At 41.2% G+C, this 15,552-nt stretch overlaps 1 protein-coding gene across 3 annotated transcripts in view; it reads right to left on the bottom strand.

Annotated features, from left to right (window-relative positions):
* The window catches only part of LOC124803030 (protein arginine N-methyltransferase 9-like), a 118,253-nt gene that overhangs the window by 56,666 nt on the left and 46,035 nt on the right, over nt 1-15,552 (bottom strand). For all 3 annotated transcript variants that reach the window (XM_047264141.1, XM_047264140.1, XM_047264142.1), the window contains one exon: nt 172-448. In XM_047264141.1, coding sequence (XP_047120097.1) covers nt 172-448 — 277 coding nt within the window. The remainder of the gene's footprint in view (nt 1-171; nt 449-15,552) is intronic.

Genomic DNA, 15,552 nt, shown 5'->3' with positions numbered 1-15,552 from the left:
TTTTATGTAAGTGTCTTAATTGTGCCTGTCTGCAGCTTAACATGTCTTCTTTATGGTAAGTAGAAATCTACCTTTTCCCACATTGTTGAGTTTCCTACCTGGAGTTTCCATTGTTTGATTTTACTTACTATTAGATTTACAAAACTTCATATACATATGAATACTACATACCTTGACCTCAAAGTTTATCATTTGGTTGGGGGAAATGTGCAAAGGTCTCTTGACAGGGAATATTGCCTGTTCCCAGCAGCTATTACTGCCTGGAGCTGATGACAATACAATGTCATCATCCAAATGAAGTTCAAACCAAACAGCAGCAGCATCAATATTTCCCTCAGCCACACACTTTGCAGCACATGAGAACACACTGTCACACTGTATTAATTTTCTTAATTGTTCTTGGTTCATGAAGTCAATGTTCAAGGCTGATGCCACTTCCGTCAGTACCCTGTCAGCATTTCGTATAGTCAAAAAACCTCTCATAAAAATTAGAATGACATTAACATAGAAATATACATTATTTACACATTAACAAATTACTCTTTTTTCTTATCAGCTGGAAGTTTCCAAATTGATTTTCAAGTTATTTAACAGAAGAAAAAGATAGCAGTTACGTTACAGTCTACATTTGTAATCTGGAAACCGTCCTCCAGACTGTGGCTAAGCCATGTCTCCACAATATCCTTTCTTTCGGGAGTGCTAGTCTCATAAATCTCACAGAAGAACTTTTGTGAAGTTTTGAAAGTAGGAGACGAGGTACTGGTGGAAATAAACCTGTGAGGATGGTTCATGAGTAGTGCCTGGATAACTCAGCATGTAGAGCACTTTCCCGCAAAAGGTGAACATTTGGGGCTTGAGTTCCAGTCTGGCTCACAGTTTTAATATGCCGGGATGGTTCGTATCAGCGCACACCACCTGTTTGGTGGTAAACTAGCCAAAGTCCAAGTCACTTTTTCAAGTTATGACTTACATTCATTATTTAAGGCTCATTTCCATTTTCACAACCATCATGAATCTTTGATTTGTTATACACATTTGACTCAGGAATTCTAACACATAAGAAATTTCATTATTGTAATGTATAATTTTCAGTTTTCTTTAATGCAATGATTTTCCAGTTTCTAGCTGCACGGGATTTGTATCTGGATGTTGGTCACTGTACTGATCGATGATGCCATTACTGTCTGCTCTGCATCATTTCATGTCAAATAAAGATGAACTGCACTTTGATCATCAGCAGGATGTGTTGGTCTTATTGCTGTCTCAAGAATGATAGGTATAGCAGCCAGCTGAATGCTGCCCATATCATAATTGTATTTATCTGTAATATACAAAAGAAACACAATTGGTATAGTTGTCAATTATAAGTTTGGTACTCTTTGTGATACTTTTGCACTGTTGCATTTTAAATTTTTGATGAAGTCCACATCACGGGTCTTCACAACTATCTTTGGTGAATGTGGATCAATTAGAGAGTACACTTTAAAATCTCCATAACATCCAACAGATGCAAGTTCTTTGAATTTATCTTTTACTTTTTTTCTCACTTTTGGTAGGTACATATAAAATGCTCAATATGCAAAGTTTTGTAAATGACTCAGCTTGATTTAATGATCACTTGATAATTATTCAGGAGTAACATTTTGAACAGCTGAGAGAGATTCTTCGGCTACATCTCAGTTTTAAAGGCTACAGTTCAAAATTATTTGATCAGCATTGCATCTGTCAACATTGATTTTGCCTTTTTAATGATTGTGCAACTCAGACACTCCACACTTCAGTTTTGTTTTGGAGTGTAAAGAATTGTCATCTTATGTTGAATTGTGTTTGTCTTTAAGAATACCTTCAAAGGCTTATTAACAAATTCTTTTTATTGTCTGATTGAACTGTTTCAACTTTTCAACCAGTTTCACTTTCTATCCACCCTTTGAACTTGATTAACATATCACAGATTTTTTTCATTCATTTTAGCATATAATCAAATGAATTTCTTCACGTCATCTGCAAAAGTGAGAAGATAGTGTACACTTCACCATACAACCATGTACATTAGTTCATATATCTTGGGAGATTCTGTAGGAAGCAAATCTTTTGTTATATTGCTTGAAATTTCTATTACCACATTGGTGGCCAGACCTGAGCATAACTCAGGGCACAAAAGGACTGCACCTTAATATACCCAGCACTGCAATTTTCATGATGTGCAAGCCATGTGTCACTTGAAAACTGCATTGATTTCATATGAAAACAATGTACACTATCTGTCCTTTGACAGGTTCTGCCTTCTGCTGTCAATATTTATAACTTCACCTTAATATACCTAGGGCTGCAATTTTCATGATGTGCAAGCCATGTGTCACTTGAAAATTGAATTGATTTCATATGAGAACAATGTACAGATGTTTCACTATCTGTCCTTTGACAGGTTCTGCCTTCTGCTGTCAATATTTATACCTACTTTGAAAGACCCAGTAACAAATGCAAGAGCTGCTGTTGTGGCTGACTGAGTCATTGTGTGCTCAGTTTCATGCATGTACTCATTAGGTTTGCAGTTTTCTGTAATTCTGCTACAAATATGTCACATTTGTTGAATGAGCAATAAATTTAGAAGCTCAAGAGGATCTGAAGCATAGGGAGAAATATCTGAATGGGAAAAGAGTGAAGAAGATTCATACTCTGGCAAGGTGCAGTATGCTACAATTTCTTGCTGCTAACATTGTTGCTACAGGTCCTGCTGCTGCAGTTACAATTTAGTGCTGTTTTATCAGTCTTCATTTCATCATGTTTCACAGATGAATCTCACAATGAAGCAGCATACAGCAAGAGTTTCCAAGATTTGTTTGCAGGTGATGAGACAATTTACTAGCAAAACAAGCAGGAGGGAAACAAGCTGATTTCACCATACCTTTCTGTATACCACAATGCTTCAAACTCTTCCATACAAAAAGGCAATTATGTCTGAAATTGCTCAAGAATTCACCTCACACTTTTTTTAGTATAATTATACTTTCTGTCATCATAATTTTAAAAATTGTAATCTATTAAGAAATTCAAATAAATATGAAAAATAAACTTGAAGCTTGATCTCTTTAATGTACTTTATCGTTTAAGATAAATTAAACACAAATATACCAGTGACATTTGAAACAAGGACATAAATGACTGGTGTTTTGTGCCAAACATTTTTTTTTTCCAAATGACTGACCCTCAAAGTGTTACAGGTTGTCAAGACTACTTTTCGTTTATGCAGTAAATAGTCTGATCTAAAAGGAATTTCATTCAGTGCAGTCAAACAGCCGATTTTTTCTTTTAATAAATGCATGCTTACATTATGCAAATGTTCCAATCTTTGATGGAACAATTTGTAATTATTTTAATTATTACAGCATCTGCACAATAATGAATTTTATCTAATCAATACATGAGCTGCAGTTACCTAGTTGATTCATTGTTCTTATTGTATATGCCATGTTGCTCATCATTAAACAATAAGCATGTGCCAGATCTAGTCATTTGATTCTCTCTCTCTCTCTCTTTCTCTCTCTCTCTCTCTCTCTCTCTCTCTCACACACACACACACACACACACACACACACATACACACACACATAAACTTTGAGTGTCATCATTTTTTAACTGTTTGTGTATTTTATTTTCTGAGGTGGGGCTGATAACCAGCCCGGCACTTTCTGGGTCTGGTTCATCTTCCTGGCTCACATCTTATCTTTTGATCAACTGACAGTAAATTGTATCCAAAGCCTGGAACATATAAAACATCATTAATTCGTATCACTTTATTCTTGTTATCACTGTTAACTTTAACCCTTAGCTGCTCATTCCCATCAATATTTTTTCTACTGTAGCTGATCTTTGACGTGGTGAGAAACAGAGGTAGCTGGTTCCATGTAAATTCAAATGTTGTGTGGTTGTCTCTTGAGCTCTACTTAATACCGCTGTGAACCCTCACTTTTTCACTGTCATGTGTGTTTCGCCCTGATGTGACTACCTGGGCCACTTCACACTTCAGTGCCGAAAGCTGACCTGACCACCTGTGCTACTCAGTATTTCAGTAAAGTGACCCAACGTGAGCATTTCGTGTGATCACTGTCACTATCTTTAATATGAATCAGCTCTTAATTAAATCTGTTATTATCACTTTTCTGACCAGTTACACGCTTTAGCAAGTGTTCATTGAACACATGCAAGGTTTCAATGTTGATTCACCTGATCTTGCAGAGAATGTCCAAATTTTTGCAGATGAGGAAATTATATCACGGCTGCTGTAAATTTATTACAAACAGTCTCTGTTTTAGGAAAGTTCAGAAAATGGACAGGACAACACTAAAATAAATGAGCATGATATGGATTAAGATATGAAAAGAAAAGACAGAAGATTAGTGTTTAATGACCTGTTGACATTGAGGTCATTAGAGAAGGAGCACAAGGAAATTGGCCGTACTCATTCAAAGAAAACATCTCAGCATTTACCTTGAGTGATTTAGGAAAATCACAGAAGACCTCAATCTGGGTGGCTGGATATGGATTTGAAATGTTGTCCTGCTGAATGTGAGGCCAGTGTGCAAACCACCATGCCACCTCGCTGGGTGATTCAGATGCCTCTTCAAATGATCAATTTTCAAATTGATAAAGATGGGCATAATGAATGGAATACGAAACCAGTTAGTCATGGAGGGATACCCAAAAACCATAACATTATTTCTCTCAAATTGAGCACTTTAGCACTGGATACAGCAGCAAAGACTCCAACAGATATCTTCTATCTTTATTTTGATGATAAACTAATGGATGACATTATTGTGTGCACTAATATCCACATTCTAAACTTTCATGGACAGTTTCAAAGATCTCATGATGCACTATATACAGACCATGTGGAGATTGATGCCTTTCCGAGTCTTGTGCTATACACATGGACCTACAAAGCTTTCCATCACCATTTCAAAGACATGTGGAATATGTAACAATGAAATTATCAATTATTGATAATATAATATAAATGGACAGACAAAAACAAATTTACTCACCAAGCAGTGGCAGGGAAACAAACACACAAAAGGATTTAACTTTCAGAAGCTGTCAGAGCCAGCGGCTCCTTCCTCTGGCAGTTGAGTTGATGGGAAGGAATAGGGGAGAAGGAAAAGGACTGGAGAGGGTTAGGGAAAGTGGTACAGTTTACAAAAGTCACCCAGAACCCCAGGTCAAGGGAGATTTACCAGATGGGATGAGAAAGAAAGACTGATTGTTGGGGACTGCACCAGACGAGATTTGAAAACCTGAGGAAGACAGGGTAATATGCAAGACAGAGATTACTACTAAGACTTTGTGCACGAGTTAATAAGAGTAAAAAGCTAAGTGCATTTTATGGAACAGAAGTGGGAAGCAGGAAAGTGAAAAATAGACAAGTCAGAAAATGAAACATGTAGAAAACTGAAATGGAGTGAAGAAAGGAGTAGTTACTGTGAATTAATGCTGAGATGGAAGGAATTAACATAAATTAAGTCTAGGTGGGTGGCAAGAACCAAGGACATGTTGTAGTGCTAGTTCTCACCCGTGGAGTTCTGAGGAACTGATGTCTGGGGGAAGAATCCAGATGGCGTGTGTGGTGAAACAGGCACCAAGGTCATAACTGTTTTATTGTAGAGCATGCTATGCAACAGGATACTGTGTGTTGCCTGTAGACACTCTCTGCCTATGCCCATCCATCCTGACTGATAACTATGTGGTAGTCATGCCGATTTAAAGGCTGAACTGTGTTTACATAACAGCTAGTATACAACATGTGTCATTTCATAGGTGGCTCTCCCTTTGATAGTATATGTTTTGCCAGTTACAGGGCTATTGTAGGTGGTGGTAGGAGGGTGTACAGGGCAAGTCTTGCATGAGGGACAGTCACAAGGGTAAGAGCCATAGGATTGGGAGATAGGTGCAGAAGGAGCATAGCATCTGACAAGGATATTGTGGGGATTGGGAGGGTGACAAAAAGCTATTCTACATGTGGTGGGCAAAATCTCAAGCAGAATGGATCTCATTTCAGGGCATGTTAAAGTAGCTGATTGATAAATTCAAGACCAGGATAATACTGGGTGAGAAGTGGTGTGCTCCGAAGTTGTTTTTTTTTGGAGGCATCAGCAGTACTAGGATTAGATGTGGTGGCCTGGGAAATCTGCTTTTGGACTAGGCTGTTGGGATAATTATGTCCAGTGAAGGCTAAAGTGAGAGTGGTAGCGTACTGCTGTAAAGAGTCCTCATAACTGCCATCTGCTTCATATCTCCTATGCAGCAAGCTACGTAAATTTAAGTATTAACTGTGTTTTTCTTACTTGTCACCTCTTTTTCCATGTGTTTTTGCTTTTAGGAAGCTTTAATTTTCGAGTACTAGTAATTGTGTTCCATAGACTTCATATTTGTTTTCAATACAGTCCAGAGACAGTTATTGCTTATTTTCATTGTTTCCAACAAGAAGTGTGTAGTAACCACAGTTTAGTCAGCTATCAGGTGCCTTTAGTGAATTAGCAGTCTAGTTAAAAGTTGATTACTTGAGGCTCTGCAATAAACTGTTGATTTCTTAGGATGGATAGGATGTGTGACTGCTGTGTACGGACGCAGGAGGAGCTGGCCATTGTTCGCGAACAGCTGAACGTGCTGATGGCCACAGTCAGCTGCCTTCAGGCTGCTGTCTCAGAGTGTAGCACCAGTGGGGAGTCTGGTGCATCGCATGGTACACCCCAGGTGTTACATGCTTCACCCACGGTCCCTGCTTTCGAGTCATCTTCGCAGGTACCGGGCGCGGTTGGGCCACCCTCTCCCCAAGGGGAGTGGCGGGTTCAACAGCGTTCGTGTTGCACAAGGTGGAGGGTCAATGTGGAGGCTGGCTGTGTGGCATCGCCTGCTCTGCCTGTGAGTGGACATGTGGCTGCTCCTTCAGCAAGGTCCAAGCAGGCACATAGGGGGAGGAGTTTATTAGTGATTGGGAACTCCAATGTTAGGCGGGTGATGGAGCCCCCTAGGGAAATAACGGAAAGGCCGGGGAAGAAGGTCAGTGTTCACTCTGTCTGCTTGGGGGGGAGGGTCTCATCCGAGATGTGGAGAAGGCCCTGCTGGCGGTGATAGAGAGCACTGGGTGCACCCGACTGCAAATAGTTGCTCATGTCGGTACCAATGTCTCCTGCCGTCTGGGTTCAGAGGTCATTCTCAGTTCATACAGGCGGTTGGCGGAGTTGGTAAAGGCGGAAAGCCTCGCTCGCGGGGTGGAATCTGAACTAACTATTTGTAGTGTCGTTCCCAGAGCCAATCGCGGTCCTCTGGTTTGGAGTCAATTGGAAGGCTTAAACCAAAGGCTCTCCAATTCTGCAGAGATCTGGGGTGCAAATTTCTCGACCTCCGCTATCAGGTGGAGAAATGTATGGTCCCCATGAGTAGTTAATGCGTGCACTACATGCAGGAAGTGGCTACAAGGGTAGTGGAGTACGTGTGGAGTGCACATGTGGGTTTTTTAGGTTAGAGAATTCCCTCCCTAGGCCTGACAAGATGCCTCCTGAGATGCGACAAGGTAGCAGTAGGCAAAACGCAACATGGAATGACAATAATAATGTGGTAATAGTAAACTGCAAGAGTGTCAATAGAAAGGTCCCAGAACCGCTCTCATTAATAAACGGTCATAATGCCCACATAGTACTATGGACGGAAAGTTGGCTGAAACCAGATGTAAATAGTAATGAAATTCTAAACTCAGATTGGAATGTATACCGCAGAGACAGGCTGGACAGTGAAGGGGGAGGCGTGTTTATAGTGATAAAAAGTGCAATAGTGCTGAAGAAAATTGACAGAGATCTGAAATGTGAAATAATTTTGGTGAAGGTCATGGTTAAAGCAGGCTCAAACATGGTAACTGGATGTCTCTATAGGCCCCCCTGGCTCACCAGCTGTAGATTTCCCGACCATGTTAGTTTTGGGTGCAGATTTTAATTTACCAGATATAGACTGGGAGACTCAAATGTTTATAACAGGTGGCAGGGACAAAGAATCCAGCGAAATTTTTTTAAGTGCATTATCTGAAAACTACCTTGAGCAGTTAAACAGAGCACCAACTCATGGTGATAACATATTAGACGTTCTGGCGACAAACAGACCTGAACTATTTGAAACAGTTAACGCAGAACAGGGAATCAGCGATCATAAAACGGTTACAGCATTGGTGATTTCAGCCGTAAATAGAAATATTAAAAAAGGTACGAAGATTTTTCTGTTTAGCAAAAGCGACAAAAACACAAAAGTTTTATCTCAAGTACAGATAGTGTTGAGGATCAGTGGACAAAGTTCAAAACAAATCTTACAATATGCATTAGATGCGTATGTGCCAAGCAAGATCATAAGAGATGAAAAAGAGCCACTGTGGTACAACAACCAAGTTAGAAAATTACTACGGAAGCAAAGGGAACGTCACAGCAAACATAAACATAGCCAAAGCCTTGCAGACAAACAAAAATTACATGAAGCGAAATGTAGTGTGAGGAGGGCTATGCGAGAGGCGTTCAACGAATTCGAAAGTAAAGTTCTATCTACTGACTTGGCAGAAAATCCTAAGGAATTTTGGTCTTATGTCAAAGCGGTAGGTGGAGCAAAACAAAATGTCCAGACACTCTGTGACCAAAATGGTACTGAAACAGAGGATGACAGACTAAAGGCTGAAATACTAAATGTCTTTTTCCAAAGCTGTTTCACAGAGGATGACTGCACTGTAGTTCCTTCTCTAAATTGTTGCACAGATGACAAAATGGTATATATCGAAATAGATGACAGAGGGATAGAAAAACAATTAAAATTGCTCAAAAGAGGAAAGGCTGCTGGACCTGATGGAATACCAGTTTGATTTTACACAGAGTACGCAAAGGAACTTGCCCCCTTTCTGGCAGCGGTGTACCATAGGTCTGTAGAAGAGCGTAGCATTCCAAAAGATTGGAAAAGGGCACAGGTCATCCCCATTTTCAAGTAGGGACATCGACCAGATGTTAAGAACTATAGACCTATATCTCGTCGATCAGTTGTAGAATTTTGGAACACGTATTATGTTCGAGTATAATGACTTTTCTGGAGACTAGAAATCTACTCTGTAGCAATCAGCATGGGTTTCAAAAAAGACAATCGTTTGAAACTCAGCTTGCGCTATTCGTCCATGAGACTCAGAGGGCCATAGATCCGGGTTCACAGGTAGATGCCGCGTTTCTTGACTTCCGCAAGGCATTTGATACAGTTCCCCACAGTCGTTTAATGAACAAAGCAAGAGCATATGGACTATCAGACCAATTGTGTGATTGGATTGAAGAGTTCCTAGATAACAGAACACAGCACGTAATTCTTAATGGCGAGAAGTCTTCCAAAGCAAGAGTGATTTCAGGTGTTCCGCAGGGAAGTGTCGTAGGATCGTTGCTATTCACAATATATATAAATGACCTTGTGGATAACATCAGAAGTTCACTGAGCCTTTTTGCAGATGATGCTGTAGTATACTGAGAGGTTGTAACAATGGAAAATTGTACTGAAATACAGGAGGATCTGCAACGAATTGACGCATGGTGCAGGGAATGGCAATTGAATCTCAATGCAGACAAGTGTAATGTGCTGCGAATACAAAGAAAGAAAGATCCTTTATCATTTAGCTACAATATAGCAGGTCAGCAACTGGAAGCATTTAATTCCATAAATTATCTTGGAGTATGCATTAGGAGTGAGCAGATGCCAGACTGAGATTCATTGGAAGAATCCTAAGGAAATGCAGTCCAAAAACAAAGGAAGTAGGTTACAGTACACTTGTTCGCCCAATGCTTGAATACTGCTCACTGGTGTGGGATCCATACCAGATAGGGTTGATAGAAGAGATAGAGAAGATCCAACGGAGAGCACCGAACTTCATTACAGGATCATTTAGTAATCGCGAAAGCATTACAGAGATGATAGATAAATTCCAGTGGAAGACTCAGCAAGAGAGGTGCTCAGTAACTCGGTACAGGCTTTTGTTGAAGTTTCGAGAACATACCTTCACCGAGGAGTCAAGCAGTATATTGCTCCCTCCTACGTATATCTTGCGAAGAGACTATGAGGATAAAATCAGAGAGATTAAAGCCCACACAGAGGCATACCGACAATCTTTCTTTCCACGATCAATACAGGACTGGAATAGAAGGGAGAACCGATAGAGCTACTCAAGGTTCCCTCTGCCACACACCGTCAGATGGCTAGCGGAGTATGGATGTAGATGTAGATGTAGAAAGAGTCTGCATCCAAATAAATACTTTTGCCTCCAATGCCAAGGCTGAGTGGGAGAGAATGCTTAACATGGAAAGGATGGCAACTGTCAAAATGTAAGAACTGTTGTTTGCTAGTGGGTTTGATGTGGACAGAAGTGTGTAGCTGACCTGTGGTGAGGATGAGATCAACATCAAGGGAAAGTGGCATTGGATTCAGACTAAAACCATGTGAAATTTAATTGGGAGAAGGTATTAAGAGATTGCACGAATTTTAAAAGATCAGCCTCACCATGAGTCCATGCGGTATAGATGTCATCAACGATCTAAACCAAACCAGGGTCTGAAGACTTATGGATTCCAGGAGAGCCCCCTCCAAGTGACCGATGAAAAGGTTGGCATAGGAAGGAGCCAACTCTGGTTCCAATGGCCGTACCCCTGATCTGTTTGTATGTCTGCCCATCAAATGTGAAGTAGTTGTTGGTAATTATAAAGTACATTAAGGTGAGCGTGAAGAATGTCATAAGATTAGAATCAAGTGGGTGTTGAATGAGGAAACATTCAGCAGCAGACAAACCATGTACATAGGGGGATGTTGGTATAGAGGACGATGGCATCGACAATTACTGAAGGTCTACACCAGCTGTCTGTTCCCTCTACATACAGCATTTGTTACCAAGATCCCAACCCTGTGATTCAAACTGACCTGCAGTCCCTCCTAAAAACCTCACGTCCCTCACAAGCACATACGCCTCAAGCCACAGAACGTCTTACCACACCCAGTCCTGCACCCCCGCCTTTTACCTTCTTCCTAAGATCCAAAAACCCAATCATCCTGGTCATCCTATAGTTTCTGGCTTCAAAGCACCCACCAAACATATATTTGCCTTAAGCTGATCACCTGCAACCTATAGTACAAAGAGTCCCCTCCTATATTAAAGATACCAACCATTTCCTGGATTGTCTTTAATCTGTGCACGTGCCATTCCCATACACACCTTGCCTGTCACCATTGATACCGTCTCCCTCTATACTAACATCTCCTATGTACATAGTCTGCCTGCTGCTGAACATTTCCTCAGTCAACGCACACCTGATTCCAAGCCTATGACATCCTTCTTGCTGATCTTAATCAACTTCATACTTAACAACAATTGCTTCACTCTTGTGGGACAGACATACAAAAAGATAAGGAATACAGCCATGGAAACCAAGATAGCTCCTTCCTATGCCAACCTTTTTATGGGTAACTTGGAGAAGGCTTTCCTGGATCCATAAGCCTTCAGTCCCTGGTTTGGTTTAGATACATTGATGAGATCTTTGCGGTATGAACTCATGGTGAGGCTGATCTGTTAAAATTGCTGAAATCTCTAAATACCTTCTCCCAATTAAATTTCACATGGTTCTAGTCCAAACCCCATGCCACTTTCCTTGATGCTGATCTCATTCTCACTGCAGGCCAGCTACACACGTCTGTCCACATCAAACCCACTAACAATAACAAACAACAGTTCTTACATTTTGACTGTTGCCATCCTTTCCATGTCAAGCGTTCTCTCCCACACAGCCTCGGCATTGGAGGCAAAAGAATATAATTTATTTGGAGGCAGACTCTTTACAGCAATACACCACCACTCTCACTTCAGCCTTCACTGGACATAATTATCCCAACAGCCTAGTCCAAAAGCAGATTTCCCAGGCCATTACATCCAATCCTGGTACTGTTGATCCCTCCAAAAAACAACTTCGGAGCATACCACTTCTCACCCAGTATTATTCTGGTCTTGAATGTATCAGTCATGCCCTGAAATGAGATCCATTATGCTTGAGATTTTGTCCCCCACCACACCTAGAATAGCTTTTTGTCGCCCTCCCAATCTCCCCAATATCCTTGTCAGACCCTATGCTCCTTTTGCACCCATCTCCCAATCCTATGGCTCCTACCCTGTGATTGTCCCCGGTGCAAGACATGCCCTATACACCCTCCTATCACCACCTATAATAGCCCTGTAACTGGCAAAACATACTATCAAAGGGAAAGCCACCTGTGCAACGACACATGTCATATACATTATGTAAACACTGTTTGGCCTTCTACACTGGCATGACTACCACGAAATTATCAATTAGGATGAATGGGAATAGGCAGAGGGCAACTCACAATATCCTGTTGCAGAACATGCTTTACAACATGAGACTTGTGACCTCGGTGCCTGTTTCACCACACGTGCCATCTGGATTCATCCTCCAGACACCAGTTTCTCAGAACTCCGCAGGTGGGAACTAGCACTACAACATGTCCTTGGTTCTCGCCACCCACCTGGTCTTAATTTACGTTAATTTCTTCTGTCTCAGCATTTCTTCACTGTAACTACTCTTTGCTTCACTCTGTTTTAGTTTTCTACATCTTTCATTGTCTTTCCCGTCTATTTTTACTGCCTCCATCCAAGCTCTGTTACATACTCATGCGCGATGTTTCATTAGTAATCTCTGTCTTGCATTTTACCCTGTCTTTCACCTTTAAGCTCTCAGGTTTTTGAATCTCATCCAATGCAGTCCCCTACAATTAGTATTTCCTTTTTGTTCCATTTGGTAAGTCTCCCCTGGCCCGCAGTTCTGGGTGACTTTCCTGAAATCTACCCCTTTTTCTAGACCTCTCCAGTCCTTTTCTTTCACCCTTCTTCCCTCCCCTTCAACCCTTCTGTCTGAAGAAGGAGTCACTGACTCCAAAAGCTTGGCACTTACAACAGTCTTTGATGTGTGTTTTCTGCCACCGCTTGGTGAGTAGATTTTTTATCTATCCAATTATATAATTTTATACAATGCACTTAGCTTTTCACTTTTATTAACTCTTGCATGATGTTTTAGTAGTAATTTCTGTCTTGCATATTACCCTGTCTTCCTCGGGTTTTCAGATCTTATCCACTGCAGTCCCCAACAATCAGTCTTTCCTTCTCATCCCAACCGGTGAGTCTTCCCTGACCTGGGGTTCTGGGTGCCTTTTCTAAACTATAGCCCTTTCCTTAAATCTCTCCAGTCCTTTTCCTTCACCCCTCTTGCTTCCCTTCAACTCCTCCACCGGAAGAAGGGACCACTCGCTCTGAAAGCTTGTTACAGTTAAATCCTTTTGTGTGTGTGTGTTCCCTTGCTGCCACTTGGTGAGTAGATTTTTTTATCTGTCCACTTACATGTGGAATATACATGGACCTGATGTATTCGCAGTTACTATGCTATATAGAAGAGTCCTGTTTTTATTTTACTGCATTCGCCTCAATGATAAAATCACTACATATGAGGGGAAACGACTGACAAGTTTGCTGCTGTGTGTGAACATATCACATCATTGCAAGATAGTTATTTCATACTTTATACTCCTGGAGAATATGGGATAACTAACGAGCATCTAGTTCCATTTTAAGGCTGATGTTCCTCCTGGCAATATCTGGCAAAAAGGCTAAAGAAATATGGTATAAAGGTTTTTAAAAACCAAACATGCCTCCAGAAATAATGCAATGTCTTGATGTCCCTCTAGAAAGTACTGGCAGAAATATAACAACTGGCAACTGCTACACCAGTGTGACTGTTACAACAGTTCCATTGGACAAAAGGCTGACATTAGTAGGAACATTACAAAGGAATCAATCAAATATTCCCCCACAATTTTTGTGCAAAGAACAAAGAACTGTAACTTCAAGCCTGTTTGGTTTTACACAAGATGTAACAATGGTGCCATCTGTTCCAGCCAAACAGAGATCTATTGTATTCATCTCCACAGTGCATAATGATGGAAAGATCAGTGAAGATACAGGCTCTCAGGCAGAAGTCTGTACAACAGGAGGAGTAGACATTTGTGATCAGTTGTGTAGTAGTGTTGGCAGAAGTACGAGAGTAAGCGCGTCTGCTGTGGATTCATACATCCTCCACAAATTGAGCTCTGGTAATAAAATGATAAGATGCGAATTTCTGAAGAATGTGGCTGAGGACTTACTAATTGATTGTACTGTCCAAAGAATGAACAGTTCTTACATACTTCTCAAAATCTACAACATAAAATAAAGCTTTATCTAGCAGAGAGATGAACTGGTTCCAGCATGCAAGAGTATGGAGAACAAGCCCAGCTTCACTGCTCAGCAAGAAAAGAATGTGTCACATGTGTCCAAGCATGAATGACAGCAACCATACCACAGTACATATGATTTGTCCCTAACATGTTTGTAAAAGGCACACTATTTTGCTCTGCACATCCTATAAAGCTGACACCCAAGAGAACATTGTATACCATGTAACATGTAAAATATTATGCCTCTATCTTAAAAGATACTGGTGCTTCAGGTTCAAAAAATAGTTATTTGGAAATAACAGACGATCAAAATGTATCTGAAACCATTATTAATTACAATATTATGAAATGGGCAATTTCTACTCACCACATGGTGGAGATCTTAAGTTGTGGACAGGCACAGCAAGAAGACTGCTAAACCAGTAAGTTTTCACCCAAAAGGCATTCTTCTGAAGCAGACAATACATACATTCATGTAAACACAACTGACACATACATGACCACTGTCTCTGACTGCCGTGGCCAGTCTGTGAGCAACTGTGCATGATGGGAGAAGTAATCTGAATGGTGGGGGTAAAGAGGAGAATGGGGTGAGAAGAGGTGAGGGGCAGTGAAGTGCTGCTTGTAGGAATATACAGGAATGTGGTAGGGAGAGGGTAGGGCAGCTGGTGCAATCAGAAAATTAGACTGGGAGGAGAGGTGGGGGTGGGGGTGGGGGAGGGGGGGGGGGGGGGGGGGAGGAGCGGAACAGGAGAGAAGTAAAAAGACTGTGGGTGCATTGGTGGAACAGAAGGTTGTGTATTGCTGGGGTGAGAACAGGGAAGAGGATATGTGGGTGAAAGACAGTGACCAATGAAGGTTGAGGCCATGGGGGTTACGGGAACGTAGGATATATTGCAGGGAGAGTTCCCATCTGTGCAACTCAGAAAAGCTCATGTTGGAAGGGAGAATCCAGATGGCACAGGCTGTGAAGCAGTCGTTGAAGTGACAAACGTTGTGTTCGCCAGCATGTTCAGCAACTGTGTGGTCCAGCTGTCTCTTGACCAGAGTTTGTCAGTAGCCATTCATGCTGGCAGACAGCTTGTTGGTTGAAACTTCCTGGCAGATTAAAACTGTGTGCCATCCCGAGACTCAAACTAGGGACCTTAGCCTTTCACGGGCAAGTGCTTTACCGTCTGAGCTACTCAAGCACGACTCACGACCCACTCTCACAGCTTCAATTCCGCCAGT

The sequence above is a fragment of the Schistocerca piceifrons genome, chromosome 6, assembly GCF_021461385.2.
Source record: "Schistocerca piceifrons isolate TAMUIC-IGC-003096 chromosome 6, iqSchPice1.1, whole genome shotgun sequence".
Taxonomy (NCBI): domain Eukaryota; kingdom Metazoa; phylum Arthropoda; class Insecta; order Orthoptera; family Acrididae; genus Schistocerca; species Schistocerca piceifrons.
Note: the sequence above shows the minus strand (reverse complement) of the source record. Positions and strands in the feature narration are given on the sequence as shown.